The sequence below is a fragment of the Vulpes vulpes genome, chromosome 12 (assembly GCF_048418805.1).
Source record: "Vulpes vulpes isolate BD-2025 chromosome 12, VulVul3, whole genome shotgun sequence".
Lineage (NCBI taxonomy): Eukaryota > Metazoa > Chordata > Mammalia > Carnivora > Canidae > Vulpes > Vulpes vulpes.
The window spans coordinates 24596200-24614906 of NC_132791.1; the positions used below are offsets into that span (position 1 = coordinate 24596200).

Consider the following 18707-nt stretch of genomic DNA (forward strand, 5'->3'; position numbering starts at 1 on the left):
CGGCAGAGGGAGAAACAGGCTCCATGCAGGGAGCCCGACATGGGACTCAATCCTGGGTCTCCAGGATCAGGCCCTGGGCTGAAGGCAGCACTAAACCACTGAACCACCGGGGCTGCCCGTGATGGATTTTCATAGGTTAACTTTATATCCTACAGTCCTGCTATAATTGTTCCAGCTTTTTTGTCAATTCTTTTAGATTTTCTGCATAGACAACTGTGTCATTTGTGAACAAAGACAGTTATATTTCTTCCTTCTCAATAGGGATACCTTTTATTTCCTTTTCTTGTCTTACTGCATTGGCTAGGACAGTGTTGAAAAGGAGTGGTACAAGATATAGGACATCCCTGCCTTTTTCCTGATCTTACTGTGAAAGCTTCTAGTTTCTCATCATCTCATCATTATAGGGAGATGTTAGTTGTATGATGCTAATTGTGGATTTTTTTGTAAATGTTCTTTATCAAGCTGAGGAAGTTCCCCTCTATTCTTGTTTGCTTGGAGTGTTTATCATGAATGGATGTTGGATTTTGTCAAATGCTTTTTCTGTACCTTTTAATAAGATTATCTGATTTTTCTTCTTTAGCTTGTTGATATGAGGGATTACATTAATTGCTTTTTGAATGTTGAAGTAACCATGCATACCTAGGATAAATCCCACTTGGTTGTGTTGTGCAATTCTTTTTATACATTGTTGGATTAACTTTGCTAATGTTTTGTCAAGGATTTTTCATCTGTGTTCATGAGAGATATAGGTCTGTAGTTCTATTTCCTTTTTAAGTCTTTGTCTGGTTTTGGTATTAGAGTAATTATGAGTCATAGGATGAATTAGGAAAAATTCCCTCTGCATCTATCTTCAGAAAGAAGTTGTAGAGAATTGGTATAATTATTTTCCTAGATGTTGGGAAGAACTTATCATTGAACCCCTTTGGGTCTGGTGCTTTCAATTTTGAAAGGTTATTAATCATTGATTCAGTTTCTTTAATAGTTATTGGCCTATTAATATTGTCTATTTCTTATGTGAATTTTGGCAAATTGTGTTTTTCAAGGAATTGGTCCTTTTCATCCAAGTTATCAAATTTGTAAGCATAGAGTTGTTTATAGTATTCTTTTATTATTCTCTTAATGCTCATGGGATCTGTAGTGATATCCCTCCTTTCACATCTGATATTTTCTGCCTGTTGGATCTGCCCATTTTTGATAGAAGGGTATTGATGTCTCCAACTATTTATCCTTGCAATTCTATTAGTTTTTCACTCTTGTATTTTGACACTATGTTGTTAGGTACATACACATCAAAGGTTTTTATATCTTCTTGGTGAATTGACCCCTTTATCATTATGGAATGTCTCTCTGTCTTAGTCAGTATGGGCTGCGATAACAAAATACCATAGACCAGTTGGCTTAAACAACCGACATTTATTTTCTCATAGTTTTGAAGGCTGGAAACCTGATATATATATATATAAGGATGCCAGCATGGTCAGTTTCTGATGGGGCCTCTCTTCCTAGTTTGTAGGTGGCTGCCATCTCACTGTTCACATGCTCTCTTCTTTGAGCACACTTGGAGAAAGAAGGAACAAGATCTCTGGTGCCTCTTCTTAGAAGGACACTAGTCTTATTAGTGACCCACCATTATAACCTTACTTCCCTCTTTATGAGCCCTGTCTCCAAAGCTGGTCAGATTAGGGACTAGAGATTCAACATATAAATTTGTGGGGGACACAATTCTTAGCACCTCTTTTACCACTGAAAATTTCTTTGCTCTGAAGTCTGCTCTGTTTGAAATTAATATAGTTATTCCGGCTTTCTTTTGATTAGTGTTAGCATGGTATATCTTCCTCCATCCCCTACTTTTAATCTACTTTGTATTTACAGTGGTATTTTTTTATAGACAGCATATAGTTGAATCTTATTTTTTGATCTACTTTGACTATCTGTCTTTTAATTGGTGTGTTTAGACTATTTAAAGTGGTTATCGATAAAAAATAAAGTGGTTGTTGATGTAATTGGATTAATATCTACCATATTTTTTTACTGTTTTCTATTTGTTGCTCTTGATTTTTGTTCCTAATTTTGTCTTCCATTCTTTTTCTGCCATTGATGGCTTTAATTGAGGATTTTATATCATTCCATTTTTTTCTCCTTTCTCTTATTAGCATTGGTTATATTTTAAAAAAAATCTTTTTTTTGGTTGCCCTAATGTTTGCAAACACATATTCCTAACTTCTCTCTCCTGTATTTTGTATCATTGTGGTCATTAATTTTACCTAAACATGAATTATAATCATCAAGTACATGGTTGGTATTATTATTATTGTTGTTGTTGTTGTTTTGAGTAGAGCTTGAACTCATAGCTCTGAGATCAAGACTTGAGCAGATCAAGAGACTGAGACTCAACCAACTGAGTCACCCAGGTGTCCTGATATTATTTTGAACAAATTGTTATTTGTTAGATCAATTAAGAGTAAGAAAAAGATTTTATTTTATCTTCACTTATACTTTCTCTAATGTTCTTCCTTTCTTAATGTAGATCCAAATTCCTTTTATGTACATCCAAGTTCCTGACCAAGATCCTAATCATTTTCTCTCCCTCTGAAGAACTTCTGGCAAGATGCTTTTTAGGATCATGTTCCAAATCAACTACTTGTACTCAAATACTTGGCTTAGTGTCTGCTTCCAGGAGAACTCAGCTGAAGACAGTTAATTGAAAAAATCCTGTTAGATAGAAAGAGTTATAAATTGCCTTTAATCCTCTATAGAATGTAGTGAAGCATAAATGACTTTTATGCAACTCAGTTTTTGTAACTTTTTTTTAATGGTTTATTTATTTATTTATTTATTTTATTTATGATAGTCACACAGAGAGAGAGAGAGAGAGAGGCAGAGACACAGGCAGAGGGAGAAGCAGGCTCCATGCAGGAAGCCTGACGTGGGACTCAATACCAGGTCTCCAGGATCATGCCCTGGACTGAAGGCAGCACTAAACTGCTGAGCCCTCCTGGCTTCCCCTGTAACTTTTAATTTTGAACTAATTTCAAACTTATAGAAAATCTGAAAGAGCAGCACAAAAAATTCCCACATATTTTCACTCATTTTCCCATGTACCCTTCAACCAAGTTATCACTTTTGTCTTATCATTCTTCTGAAACTTTTGAGAGTAAGATGCAGACATGATACTCCCTACCCCTCCTAAGACTTCAGTGTCTAAATCCCTAAGAATGAAAACATTCTTTTGGATGACCATAATACAATTATCGAAATCAGAAAATTAACATTGATATAATACTCTTATGTCCAAAGTTTATTAAAATTTTTCCAATTTCCCCAATAATATTTAATAGCTCTCTTTTCCCTCTGATTTAGTATCCTGTCCAGGATGACACATTACATTTAGTATCATGTCTCTAGTCTCTTTTAATCCAAGACCATTTCTTAGTCTTTGTCTTTTGTGACCTTGACATTTTTGAAGAGTATAGGCCAGTTCTTTTGTAGAATGTCCCTTAATAGATTTTTCTGATGTCTCCTCATGATTAGATTGAGGTTATTCATTTTTTGGCAGAAATACCATCAAAGTTATGAGGTGTCATTCTCATTGCATAGTATCAGGAGACACCATCACTGATGATTTTAACTTTGATAACTGGTTGAGCTGATACCTACCAGGTTTATCTACTGTAAAATTACCATTTCTGTTTTTGTAATTAATAAGTGTTTTATTGAAACACCTGTGATGGGAAGTAGTGTTTTAAAGCAAGCTGGAAACATGTCAAAGGGAAGCTTCAAGGGGCTCCTTCTGGCCAAATATGGGGCAATTTGAGCTTTAAACAATGATAGTAACAGATTATAACTTGTGCATAAAATAATAATCCATGACAATTTCATCATTAAAAGTTGGTAGAAACAGGTTAAACCCATTGCATAAGATAATAATCCATGAGTCCATATTTGTTTATAAATGAGTAAGTCAACGAATAAATGAAGGAGAAGGGAAAGATCTTTCTTAGAGTAGAATTCTTTTATTTTTTTTTTTGAACTTAGAGTAGAATTCTAACTAAAAAAAAAAAAAAGAAAAAAAGAATTCTAACTGATTAAAGTAACATAGTGAAGAAAAATACATATTTAGAAGCCATTATGGCAATAGTTGATTCAGGGAAGAATCATCAGTGGATGTTAAAACTTTCATTATTGGGTTATAATTATATTACATTAATTATATGATATTATTATAACGTATTAATATGTAGTGAATGGTGAACAGAGGATTATGTCCTCCCTCGATTTTAAGTGACTAAGATCTAGCAGAGAAGGTTTGTGTACACAAATCTTTACAACACAGAGAAGAAATTGATAATGTAGTACATAAAATGAAGAGGAACATGAAATCATCTAAGAAAGAATAGTAGGCAGAATGCACAATATGTCTGACCCACTGTGGTAATATCTTTTGTCTTATCCCCCACGTGCATGCCATCCCCCAACATCAGATGTTTTCAATGAGCAAGAAAATAAACTGCTTGTCCTTTGGACTACTGAGTCAGGAGGGAGAGAGATGTTTTTTGCAGGCAGCTGCTTCTTTGGTTTCCAAGGGAAACAGTGGTAAGCTGCATCAGAAAAGGAGTGGGAAGGCTGTGGTTTAGCACAGATGGGTCATTCTTCTATCAGGTGTCTATACAGAGGCGGTTACCTGGACTTCCTCAATGATGTGGGATTGTGGGGAATATTAAAATGTTGGGAGATTGATAAACAACAGATTTTAATTTTTATTTCTGGGGAAAATCTTTATTCTTGGAATTTACTTTTCCCATCTATCAACGCCTGAGTATATTGCTCTTCCAGGGGCATAGTATGATTTTCTCTTCTACACAGTTCACATATCTGAGTCACTGGCAGGGAAGAATGAAATTAGCCATTGGGGTCTGTGCACTCACAGCATGGTTGAAATAGTGAAAAAAGAAAATAATAAAGTAAACTGCTGTTTATTCTGGCTGATGGGGAAGGCTTTCAAGATCTCTAGTCAAGTCTCTATTTCAAAATCATCATTGGAACGTGGTTCAGATATCTGCCTCATGTCCCAAAATAGCTGTGAAGTTTCAGCCAGCATCCTGCTGGGGAGCTCAAGAGTGGCCTAGCAAGAGAGGAATCAACCAGGAACTAGGGACAACCAGGAACAAACTGGATCGTGATGGAGTTGCTTTTACCAGGCAGGCTGGGAACCTAAATCCCGTGGTCCAAAGCCTATCCCACTTGGGCTCTGTCGTATCCTTTGTCACTGGTCAAAATATCTGGTTTTGGACACACAGTCCCTGTAAGGTCTGGAGGTAGGGAGAGAGGGTCATGATCCCAGTTGAACAAGTTAGGATAAAGGACTGGACTCCAGTTTCATCAGGGGAAATGGGGTACATATTCTCAAAGTAGATCCCACTCTGAGGATCTTAGGGATTAGACAAATAATTATTTATTAATTTAATCAAATTTTTTACTGAGTGCCTATTATGTATCAGTTATTAAATCCAGATCCTACTGCATGGCTGGACCCATGAGTCTATACCAGACTTGTGGCTATAAAACCAATTGAAAGTACATGTAGCGATGAGGAAGCAAAGAACTGGCACCATAGAGATCACCTGAGAGTTTCACAGAAGTGTAAATTCCACTAAGTCAGAAACTCTGGGGGTGAGTTCCAGCAATCTGTATTTTAACAGGCCCTATAGGTGGATCTGATGTATGCTAGAGTTTGAGAACCACTGAACTACCTTGATGATATTTTTTCAGGTCTTGGATGAGACAGAATGCTGGTTTTATGGGAATGGGACTAGGAAAGACATAGGTTCCCATTTCCCATGGGTTTCTGCTTCCATAACACATTACTTCTGCATCATAAAGCTTTCTAGAACTCTTATAAACACTCCTTACCAATTTTGGTATCTAGGACCAATTTAATTTCTGATGTGGCAATCTTTTTTGAGCCAAACTGGACATGTGAGAAATTAGTATCTGGTGGCAAAATATGTCTGGCATATACATCTTTACCCTGATCACCCAAATTTTCCCTGCTGTTAGAAGATTGCTCTTAGATGAACGGCAAGGTCCAAGAAAGTGAGGGTAATTCTAGGGACTATGTAATTTCACCCTCTTTCCTTTGACTCTTCACTTTGATTTCTGGTTATTTGTCTTCTTTATCATGATTAATGCTTATAGATTTAGAGATTAGGGCAAGATTTTTCAAAGCTAGTCCTAAGGGAAGCCCCATGGAACGCTGCACACTCAGTTCCCTTCTTATATGTCACAGAGCATGTGAATAAATGGCTTTATGGAATTCTACACTCACTAATTCAACAAGAACTTATTTGGTGCCCACTTTGTGCTGGGTCCTGTTCTGAGTGTTGGAGATACAGACTGTCAGAAAATGTTTATCTTGATTTAACCTAGCAATTCCTAAACTTATTTGAGTATTAAAACCTTTTATTGTGTAACAAATATTCATCTATCAAGGAACTAACATACATGGGACGCTTTGAGAATGATAGATATATCTGTGCAGGGGTAGATGTGTCTGTACAAGGGATCTGAGTTCCAGGCATCTGTAAGGAAGAAATTAGGGACATTTTGAAACACAGAAAATGTTGACTGTAGAGATGTAAGTCTGGTTAATGTCACGACCATGGTTGGGTACCCCATGATGGGAAAAAGTTTTCCCATATGTCAAATTGTCTGTAATAATTATAAGTATCACAGAGATGGTGATTTTAGAAGCTGTTTATATCAGTTATTTTCATTTAAGAGCTCCAAGTTATTTCAGCAAAACAAATGTTTGAAAGGTGGACTGCTTAGTTTGATTAGTTATTTGTCTCCAAGTGAAAGGAACCTTGCCCCAGAAATGCAACCAAATCAAACAGTTGCTTATGAATCAATTCTTCTTAAAGTAGAATTTGGTTAAACTTGTAAACCTTAGTCAGGATGGGTCTAATCTTCCTTCCTCACAGTTGTGCTGGAGATAAGCAGGCTGGTCAGGTCTTTTTCTGTGTAGCAAAGCCTAAACAAAGTGTGTGGGATGGGGGAAGCCTAAGCTATTGGCTGGCCCTTCCCTACCTGGCCTCCTCTCCAGCTCTCTGATTTTTTTTTTTTTTTTTTTTGCATTTCTCCAAATAAACATGTGCCATGCTTTCTCTTCCTTCTTGGCCTTCATAAACACTGTTTTCTTGGCTTGGAACACTCTTTCTCCCCTCTTTAGTCAGCCACTTCCTATGCAGTTTTTAGGTCATATCAGACCTTTTCCCCCATGACTGTGATATTGATTTATATCAAGGAATGCATATTTGGTCTTTGTCCAGTTTTTTGCATTGAGCTCCTAAAATTGTAGAAATTTTTTAAATGCTGACCACCATAAAGGTATCTTTTATTATGTCAACCAAGTGACTTTTGTAAAGCCCCTCGGTCACCAGATGGGAGCTGGTTGCCAGGGGAATCCATTTTGTTATTAGAGGATTGGGTCTTTTCTTTTCTTTTTTTTTTTCTTTTCTTTTCTTTTCTTTTCTTTTCTTTTCTTTTCTTTTCTTTTCTTTCTTTTCTTTTCTTTTCTTTTCTTTTCTTTCTTTTCTTTTCTGTTCTTTCTGTTTTTTCTTTCTTTCTTTCTTTCTTTCTTTCTTTCTTTCTTTCTTTCTTTCTTTCTTTCGATTTATGTATTTATTCAGAGGGGCTGGCAATTGAGTCAGTCACCAATGGCCAATCATTTAATCAATCGTATCTCTGTGATGAAGCCTCCATAAAAACCCTGCAAGGATGGACCAGGAGAATTTCTGGATTGGTGAACAGGTGGAAATTCAGTAAGAGTGGTGTGATCTGAAGGATATGGAAGCTCTGTGTCCTTTTTCTATATCTTGTTCTGTGCATCTCTTCCATCAGGCTGTTCCTGAGTTATATCCTTTTATAATAAACCAGTAATCTAGTGAGTAAAATGTTTCTCTGAGTTCCATAAGTCACTCTAGCAAATTAATCAAAGCTGAAGAGAGGGTTGTTGGAACTTTTATTTATTTATTTTAAAGATTTTATTTATTTGAGAGAGAGAGAGCACTAGTGAGGGGGAGAGGAATAGGGTGAAGGAGAAGCAGATTCCCTGACAAGCAGGGAGCCCAACTCAGGGCTAGATCTCAGGACTCCAGGATCATGACCTGAGTCAAAGGCAAGCACTTAACTGACTGAGCCACCCAGGTGCCCCTAGAACCTTTAATATGTAGCCTGTTAGAAACACAGGTGACAACCTGGACTTGCAGCTGGCATCTGAAGTGGGAGGGGGCAGTCTTGAAGGACTGAGTCTTTGTGGAATCTGATGGTATCACCAGGTAGATGGTGTCAGAATTGAGTTGAGTTGTGGAATGCCTAGCTGGTATTGGAGAACTATTTCTATGTGTGGGGAAACTCTCCCTTCTACCCCTATACACGATGGAATTGGTTGATCCCTTTTAGACACTTTTCCTGCTCAGCACCCTTCCCCAACGAGGTGAGGACTAGGTGTTCCTGCCAAGTTCTGCTGTAATATCCTCACCTTAGTCATTGACAACATTGTTTTACCCATCAGCATCCCCCTGCTAGGCTGTGAGCTCCATGAAGATGGGAGCCTGGTCTGATCTGTTCACTGTGACATCTTAGGCCAGCACAATACCTAGCACATATGCACCGCTTAACTAGGACTTGTTGAGTGAAGGAATAGATGCTAGGCTGTTTTTGGAAAGGGGGATGAAGAGGACAGAGCCCCGCAAGTCTGACAAAAGCATCAATAGCATTCTCTTGTTTTAGGACCTCGGTAAGGCCATGATTGCACATCGCCCTTCAACATTTTTGCTGCTGGCCTCTATTCTAACATAGGAGGGTGAGAGGTGAGCTTTGGAGGGATCTCAGGCTTGTGGGGGAGCAACTGTTCTGGGCTCTGTATTTTTGCTACCTGAGGGTAAGAGCCTGCTATGGGGGACCCTCCAGGGAGGAGAACTCAGCCCAGCTCCATTCCTTTTCTGTCCTTGCCTCTGCCAGGCATATGTAGATGGGCTCCTAGTCTTGGCCTTAGTAATGCTGCTCATATCTCACACCTTGTTTTTTTCAAGCACATTTTTGTTGAATTTATGCATTTAAAATGATTTAATTTTGAATACTTTAGCTAATAGTATTCACTTTTACTCCTTTAACTTTCTAATTTTTATTGTACTTTTTAGTCTATTGAGTAATTTTTAAACCAGTTTGATCTTATTTATTGGATGCTGTTTTATATTCCTTTTGACTCTGTCTAGCAGGATATTTTTAGCTAAATTCTGCCCTTATTTGAATATGTTTTTTTTAAAGATTTTATTTATTTATGACAAATACACACATACACAGAGATAGAGAGAGAGAGAGACAGAGAGACAGAGAGACAGAGAGAGAGGCAGAGACTCAGGCAGAGGGAGAAGCAGGCTCCAAGCCGGGAGCCCGACATGGAACTCAATCCCAGGACTCTGGGACCACGTCCTGGGCTGGAGGCAGGCGCCAAACCGCTGAGCCATCCAGGGATCCCCTAGAATATGTTTTAAATTGTGTTTATTTCTTTTCTTAATCATTTAAAAATTTATCAAAATTCTCTAGCATTTTCCTTTTATTCTTTTGTTTTTTAATTATTTATTTTTTAAAAAGATTTATTTATTTATTCATGAGAGACACAGACTGAGAGAGAGAAAGAGAGGCAGAGACATAGGTAGAGGGAGAAGCAGGTTCCTCACAGGGAGCCTGATGCAGTACTCTATCCTGGATCCTTGGGATAACGACCGGAGCCAAAGGCAGGTGCCCAACTTCTGAGCCACCCAGGCATCCCAGTTTTTTAATTTAAATTCAATTTGCCAGCATATGGTATAACACCCAGTGCTCATGTCATCAAGTGCCCTCCTTAATGCCTGTCACCTAGTTATCCCATACCCCTACCTACCTCCCCTTCTGCAACCCTTTGTTTTAAAACATTTTTCTGTTTGGTTTATCCTCTCAGTCCATTTTCTAGCATTTGGTGCTAAGTTTGGGACAAGAAGTGGTGATGTCAGGGGAGGATACCACAACAGTGACTTAATGAGGGATTGTTGGCTCTTCTCCCTGTACTGACAATTCCATATGGACACATTCTTCTCCCTTTGCTGTAGCCTTCCCCACCCATACTCAGATGAGGTCCTTCTTGCTATTGCTGAAGGAGAACACCTTCTAATTACCATGCTTAAGAAAAAGAGTTACTCAAACCAAGTGCCACTTTCACTCAGTCAGATAGTTTGGAAATTTACAGGACCAGTTACATGAGTCTGAAGTTTATTCAGACTGGCCTCAAATGCTACTCAGGAGAATTGCTGAGCAATGCCATCATCTTGTTCTAGAACAAGCCAGAGCCTTTTCTGAACCCCAAACCAGTCTCTGAGCATCTCACAGACTTTGTTGAGAAGAAAAGCTTCACTGAGGAGTGGGGGTTGGGGGTCTGCAACTCAACCCCCTGAGAGGGTCCTGAGGTAATACCCAGGTGGCCTGGAAAGTCCTGTTAAGGATTATTGGGTAGAAGCACAATATAAGGACAATAACCAGGCTAGCAGATTATATTCTGTTGACCGATTTACAGGATTAACCTGAGTACATTAATTTACCTTCTTTCCAGTTAGGAATTCAAAAGATTGATTGTCAAGTTCTTCCAGAACCATCAGTTCTTGTTGCATGTGTAGTACGGTCACTGACTCATGAAGGGAGGCAGGGAGTAGGAGTTAGGTCACTCATGGAGGGAGGAGAAAATACTCTGGAATGGTTTCTTTCTTTCTTATCCTTGTTATGTAATATGTGGTTTCCCCAAAGAAACAATATGCTAAATAAAAATTAGGGTCCCAACCCACAGAAGCCTATTTTAGACCACGCTTTTGCTGACGATATTCAATTTAATTTAGTTCAAATCAAGAAGATAGATATTTTTTTCCTGCGAGAAAGAGGAAGAAGGAAGGTTGTGAGAGTGACCCAAGTGGTACAATTTAGAGTTTTCAGTGAGCAGGGTAAAATGTGTGTGGAGACGGTGGTGTGGAAAGATGAATAAAATGTGGCCCCTGCTCTCAAAGAACTCACACTGTAGCTATAGAGACAGACAGATACTCAGCTAATATGTGCAATGATAATGGTGGAAGTGTTGTCAGACTAGAGGATAGTAGAAATATTAGTTCTAAGTGGGAAAATCTAAAAGACTGTGGAAGATGTGGTAGCTGCCTCTCATGATGTTAGGGTCTTGCACAGCAGAGGGATGAAGATAGGGTGGACATTTGAGGCAGAGAAAATGATTGCACGAAGACTCAGGTGGTCAGCTCCAGAGCACAATCAGGACACAGTCAAGAAGCTGCTGTAGAGGATGGGAGGTGGGGTGGAAGAGCACAGGGGCAGGCCGAGCTTTTTGAGTTGGTCTGATGGTCTAATCACTTACAGAGAAGGTATGTCCATACTTTTCTTGTTAAATTACAGGCAGTTGATATTCAAAAGCATATTTTTTCTAAACAAATGTGGTCTGATCTCGGACTGAGGAGTTGTCTCATATATAATAATTTATTACCATAAAGAGTAAGAAAGTGATTAATTGCCAAGATATTTGTTATATTTAACTTTCTTGGGATAGATTTATCAAAGAGCAGTACAAGAGATGTTTTCATAGCTTTATGTCCTGTTTTGTAACAGATCCATTCTGCAACACTGTACCTTGTTATGGATAAAGCAAGTAAAGCTTTGTGCTGTAATTGAGGATACTAGGTCTGCAAGCTGTAACAAGCAATCAGGGGGAGGAATAAAGAGAAACACAAAGAAAGGACCTCTAAGAAGGGTCAGACCCAGGAATAATTTGCAAAAGATTGTGGATATCTGATATCAATGTCTACCTATTTGTGAGTTTCTGGACAGCGTCATGTATAAACTTCTTTCTGTGGGTTGTTCATGGGATGAGGAGACTGTGGTAGGTGGTGAGAAATCAGAGACATGACTCAGTGGTGTTTACATGATTTCATGTTATGTGGACAAGAAGAGGCTGAATGAAATTCAGTCCTTTATTGAGATATCTGGTTGAGCCAAGCATTTGTCTATAACTCCATCTTCAATTCATTTTTTCCATTGAGGAAGAAACAGAAAACTCATGGGTAGAGTCTGTTGAGTTCCTGAAATTCCAGTTCTAGGTAACAGTATACATACATATTAAATATATTATAAAATAAATGGTGAGATACTTTAATAAAATGCTTTTGAAATGTTACAAAGTAATTATTGTCTACATCTGGTTTCCATTTTTCTTGTTCAACATTATGCTTTTGAAAATTGACACCTCTGTAAACTGATTTTGAGATATACACTAGTGGTATCTTAACTGAGGAAATGTTTCATCTTACTCTTAAAAATATGGGCTCCATCTCATTCTTAAAAATACTGGCTCTGGTCCCACAGGGGGGACCTTTTTGTAGAAGCATTATTTTGGCTCTTACTCTATGTCTTGCCCATGAGTCAAGAGAAAACCAACAACGTCAAGGGTTTGATTCATTTACACATTTCTGTCCCCTTACTCTCATCCATAAGGAGACAGCTTTTCAATTGTAAATGGTCATCTCTTTGGGCGAATGACAAATAATGTAGCTGTGTTACCAACAATAGAAAAAAACATACAAAACCATCCATAAAATATGTCATCTGGCTAGCAATAAGGAATAGCATGTTAAATTATGGTACCTTTTGAAAATGGCATATTACACAATTGTTAAATGGTAATCAGGAACACTGCATAGAAACATGAAAACATACTTGGCATATAAATAAAAGAGAAAAGAAAAACACACAATTTTAATATTTAAGAACATTTGGGGGGATCCTGGAGGATAATATGCTAAAGTTGAAATATAGTAGTTCCATTAGGATAGTGGGCCTGTGGATTTTCAAAAAAAAATTTCTTTAATGTTATAAAGTAATAGTAACAATGAATTCACTGAGTAAGTGATGCTATAGGTGCAGAGGGGAGAGAGTAATAAATAGAGGTTGGATATTACAAAAGGGAAAAGCATTCAAAAGAATGAATCTTCCTTAACTACATGTGCCAGCACAGTGGATATTAAGATCCATAGTATTGAAAACATTTCCAAAGGAGATTATTAGTAGGGTTTGGAAGAGAGTCTGCACTTAACTATATCTGGATTTTGTTTACCGTGATCGTAATAGAAACTAAATCTTGAAACAGTTGTCTAAAAATGCTCCAGCTTTGGTATCTTGGCTAAATCCACACTTTGAAATCAAGAAACAAAACAAAACAAAACAAAAACAAAAACAAAAACAAAAAACCCAAAAATAAAATCAAGGAACAGTTTGAAAAAAAGAACCCATGAGCATAATAAATAGGAATATTGAACAAGAAAAAAATCAATAGAAATAATTTCAAAAATAAAATGCCTATTTAAAACCAAGTTGAAATGACTCTGGATTAACAGCAAGTTAAAAAATAACTAGTACCCACTTTAATTTATGTCTGTCTGAAAACCCTTAAAGGATACAGGGAATAGTCTTCATGTCTATTATATATATATATTTTTAATAATTTATTTATTTATTTATGATAGTCATACAGAGAGAGAGAGAGAGAGAGAGGCAGAGACATAGGCAGAGGGAGAAGCAGGCTCCATGCACCAGGAGCCCGATGTGGGACTCGATCCCGAGTCTCTAGGATCACGCCCTGGGCCAAAGGCAGGCACCAAACCGCTGCGCCACCCAGGGATCCCCCATGTCTATTATATTAATATCAACAATTTGCTAAAACTGTTGACTAGAGTGAGCTGCTGTTTTCCTCTAACAAGCTCACTTTTGTCACCTTGTTTTCCTTCTCTTCCACTTCTGTTCAACAGAATGGCTGTTTCCTCTGAATAGTACTTAACAAGTGTTGATTTGGGGCACTAGGCTACCTTCCTTTATATTAGGAGGGGGTTACTTAATATATGATGTTTAAAAATTCACACACACAATCACACATTTTATTCTTTCTGATCAAAGTTAAGTCACCCAGTCCACATTTGCAAACCATTATTTTAGCACTGCAGAAAATTCCCTCTAGAACATATTTAGATAGTTTAAGTATTTTAAGTAGGTGGATGGAAGAAGAAGACTGAAGTTAAGTTTCTTCTGAAATAAGCTTGAAAGTGTGATCAAATATCTTAGATTTCTAAACTAGTAATTGACTTAGGACTTGGACATTGGAGTATGTGTGTGTGTGTGTATGTGTGTGTGTGATATCAAGGGGTTTGAGATGATCTAAAAGATATAAAAAAGTAACTTTTTTACACCTTATACCATACCTAACACTACAAACATCTCTTTTCAGACCTTGTATAGGATTTGCTGAGTTTCTGTGAATATCCCTCTCTGATATCTTGCTATCTCTTCATCCCTGAAGATGTCTACAAATGGCAAACAGATTAGAACAGATTAGAAAGGGTTTTTTCCCTTAAAATTAGAAGTTTTATTCTGGAGAGAGTTAGCCATTAATTTTCACCTTCATTGAAACATGATTTTCATCTTTCAAAATGCCCTAGAATTATTAAGAGGTATTGTGATTTTAGGAAACTATTTTCCCTCCATGCCAAATCCAAAGTAAATTACATTTACTGCAAAAGTATGTATTGAATTATTTGGGGGTTATAGTAACATAAAAAACTATTCTTAATTAACATCTTCATTTTATTTTCAGAAATGTATTTGTTGAATAAATAATATTTGGCAATAAAACCAATCTACTTTCATACATCTACAAAATTCTTTTGAGTAGTAGTAAGAATTCAATCCATGTCACATAATTTTTATCATGAATTGCATAACTCTGGCATGCATTTTGCTGTAACTCATTCCCTGGCATTATCTAAAGTGTCTTTGACATGATGCCATAGAATATTCAAACTAGGAATGAACGATAGACATACTCTAGTATAAGTCCATCCCACTCCTCCCTGATTTCTGAGGAGTGAGAACTAAGGTACAAGAAAATAAAATTTGCCCAGGATCACACATCTTATTTTCTGACATTTAAGCCCTACTAAAAAAAATCATACTCTTTTGATATTGATTTGGAAATTGTGATTTTTAAGGGCATGACTCTTAAGACTGAATGATTGCTGCCCTTAAAGACTTGCAGAATTGGACCCAAAATATACAAAAGGGGTATGACTAGAATTTTTGTCCTCAGTTTCCCCTTTGGGAGAAAGTGGCTGAAACTATATGATCATTAAAAATAAATCGTCATTCTGTGAAGAATGCAAAATATTCTGATCTTCAAGATGAAAAATATACCAAGATTTCTCTATATAATTCAACATTTCTTTTCAATATTTCTCAAATGGCATTCTGGCTAATTGCCCTCTTATCTATTACAGTTAAGGAAGTTAAACAGAAAATACATTTTAGGATCCCATTGTGCCTTTTTCCTTCAGCAGCAAAAAAATTAATTATGAAATAAAACAGACTTTTGTCATGCAACACTCACTGATTAGGTGAGCTTAATAAAAACTGAGTTTTAGTTAAATCTAGTAGATTAACTCGTTTCATTGGCATTTATAGTCTTTGGGAATGTTGAATAAATGTAAAAATAATGACACTTCCATTAGTTTAACCATTGCATTTTATGTAAATTCTGCATAAAGTTCAAGACTAATGTATTGACTTCATAGTTTTCAGACTTTAAAAGACATATAGGGATAGTTATGACCACAACTCCCAGAAATGTAAAAACACTTGAATACATATGTAAAACCCATTTTGACTTGATAAACACAAATTCTAATCTATGAAAATATTACATCAAGTCATTTTGCACCTGATGAGGAAATTATACATGAATGATAGTATATATTAAAAAACACTTAAGATAAAGACCCAGTAAATCAATTTAAATGAGTTTAAGAAGTTACATAGCCATCTAAAAATGTTAGTTTTTTACCTAGCTGGTCACACTTATTTTATTTTATTTGAAATCTCTGATTTTGTCAGAGAGTAATATCATAAAACTCAATTAGATAATTCAACTGCCTTTAACTAACCTTTCTCCAAAAACCATCCCACCTAGGATGGAGTAGCTTTTCTATCTTGACTTTTCTTCTTTCAGCAAATAAATATGAAAAACTTTCACTAGATAAAAATCTTTTCACATAATGAAGCACTAACTTGTTTTGTCTTTCAATTTATTGAGACTTAAAGCAGCTCAGTTTCCCTATGGCAAGTCTATGTATCATTTCATGGCCGATATCTGTAGCCCACTCTAGATTTATCTTGATTTTAGCACTTTCTGGGTCATTTTACAAAACATCCAGTATGGTTTAATTATTAAAAAGCAATTAGAACTGCTTCCTCTCCTACCCACTGCCTCTTACAGTGTCCTTAACCCTCATCACCCTTCCCTAAAATGTGTCCCCAACATGCCTATTTACATGGCTCTCAGGCACCCGAGGTTTGCAAACCCACCACATACCAAGTCAATTTCTAACAGTTTGAAGGCTGTTGGAGCAGGGCAATTTCCTTCCCCTGGAAGCTGAATGTAGTCACGTTTTCTATCAACACAGCGACTCTTGTATGCAAAGCTTAGACTATTGTCTCGTGGTCCCACCTGCCTTGGCTCTGATTGATGTAACAACAGTATCTGTCATAGGGACTGTTCTGCTTGTAGGAGCAAACGATGATACTGTCCTGGGGCACAAAGAAGATGCTGTCCTCAGGCTCAGGGCACTCAGATCGGTCCCAGGCTGAGCACTTGGCATCCAAGGCACTGTAGGCAAGGGAACTGCCTGAGGGACAGTAGCCATCCAGGTATCTAGATGTCTCCTCCTGATGCCCACTCTGGACCAGGCTCTGGCATTCTCCTTCCGGGCGTGTAGGGGTGGTGATGGAACTGGCCACAGGCACCTCTGTCTGCCCCTGGCAGGGAGGCTTCCCCCTGAGGCCCACCTTCTTAGCCAGCTCATCTGAGCTTCCCTTGCCTGACTCCAGGTCTGAAGGGGTCCTCAGCAGTTCCACCACCTCCTTGTCCTTGGACTTCCGGAAGCAGGGCAACTTGCGGACCCATAGCAGCTCATTTTCAGGCCACTTGGTGCATCCCTCAGTTTTCCTGGCCAGGGCAATGGCTGCGATGCCTGGTAGGCAGATAGCTGGCCCGATGGCCAGGAGGGGGATGTTTCCCAGAGTCTCTCCTTTCATCCCAGAGACGGTGAACATGAAGCCAAAGACCAGAAAGACACTGACCAGAGCCACCACCAGCCCAGTCCTCGGGTTTATGTCATCAGGCCGCATCTTTCACTCCATCCAGGTTGGGGGCTGCTTGCTGGTTAGAGAGCAGTGGTTCTCTCTTCTGTCAGAGGCAAAACCACAGTGGGTTAAAAAAAAATAAGAAAGAAAAAAAAAAAAAAAGAAAACCCAAGTCAATTTCCCACCCACCCACCCACCAACTCTCTCTCTTACTTGTCTCTCTCCACTCGTCTGACAATCATGGTCTCTGGGTCTCTATTTCTTCCTCTGTTTCTCTGTCTCTGTCTCTCTTACTGCCTCTGTCTCTTTCATATAAACATCCACCAACTGGGGGCACTAAGGTAGATACCTGAGGTTTCCTGCCGTCTCCCAGGAGCAGGGAAAGAAGCCAGTCCGAGTCTCCTTAGAAACCTCCGCAACAGCTGTCCCCTCGGCTCTCTGCCTTGTTTCTGGAAGGAAAGCCTGGCTTTGCCCACTGACTCTGCATCCAGGAGGTGGGACGTGGGAGCGCGTCCTTCTCGACAGTGCCCGTCGGTCTCCAGAGCTCTGGGAGCGGAGTAGCAGCACAGCCTGGCGCCGGAGGGAGGCAGGACTTAGTCTGGGAAAGAGGGAAGGAAAGCCCCGCGCGAGTCTGGCCTCGTTACATCACGTTCAGAGCCGGCTCAGGAACAAGGAAGGACGCGCGGGGGCGCGAGGGGTTCAGACCCCGGGGAGAGCCACCCGGTCAGAAGACGGTGCCCAGGGTCCCCTCGGGGTGCTTGGAGCAGCCGGGGGTTCGTTCCGCCGCTGCCCACGAGGGCACAGCACAGCACAGCAGGACGGCTGCAACCACTTGCGTGCCTGGGGAGGGTCTGGGGGAGCGAGGCTGCCGCTGGCCGCGGGGCAGAACTCGAGTCGGTTTGCCCACGAGGCGGCCTGGGCCAGAAGTGCTAGCTGGAGATGTGGCTCGGGGACCTGGACCTTTCTCCAGTTGCAAATCTAGGTGATCCGGCCCGACTGACAGCAGAGCTCCCGGGATTCCTCTGATCTCGAGGCTCTCAACCTCGAGGCTCTCGGGGCTCCAGGGGCTGCACCGCTCCAGGGTCCCGCTGCGGGCGGACGGCTCTTGGCGCGGGCGCGGGGCGGCAGCCGTGCGCAGAACCGCTCCAGCGGCAGAGGGCTGCGCCCCCAGAGCCCGCAGGACGGGCGCCCAGGCTGAGAAAGGGGTGAGGAGTGGGTGTCAGGTCTTGCTCGAGACTTTGGAGGAATCAACAGAGCCCTTCCCCCTGGTCTTCCAGCTCCAGACCCAGGAGGGGGTGGCCTTGGAGACAGGGTCCTACTCCATCCAGTTCCGCGGTGGAGCCAGCCAGCCCGGCTAGGTCAAAGGAGGGTTCTCTGACCCGGATCCCCATCCCTGCAACTTTGCACCTGACACCAGCTAGCGTGAAGGAAGGGCCTTGACT

General features: G+C 39.5%; 1 protein-coding gene across 2 annotated transcripts; it reads right to left on the bottom strand.

Moving 5' to 3' along the window:
- Positions 1 to 14697: 14697 nt before the first annotated feature.
- TMEM215 (transmembrane protein 215) lies at positions 14698 to 18707 on the bottom strand. 2 transcript variants are annotated; one of them, XM_026008989.2, is made up of 2 exons: positions 17615 to 18707; positions 14698 to 17368 (listed from the first exon to the last, which is right to left on the bottom strand). In XM_026008989.2, exon 2 carries the CDS (start codon positions 17308 to 17310, stop codon positions 16606 to 16608), a length of 705 nt encoding a protein of 234 aa, XP_025864774.1. In that variant the 5' UTR covers positions 17311 to 17368; positions 17615 to 18707; the 3' UTR covers positions 14698 to 16605. The 2 variants fall into 2 exon arrangements, with proteins under 2 accessions (XP_025864774.1, XP_025864775.1); XM_026008990.2 differs by having other exon boundaries at positions 17479 to 18319.

Excerpts from the sequence above, each read along its gene's own strand:
- TMEM215 (XM_026008989.2), bottom strand. The coding sequence starts at position 17,310 with ATGCGGCCTGATGACATAAACCCGAGGACTGGGCTGGTGGTGGCTCTG.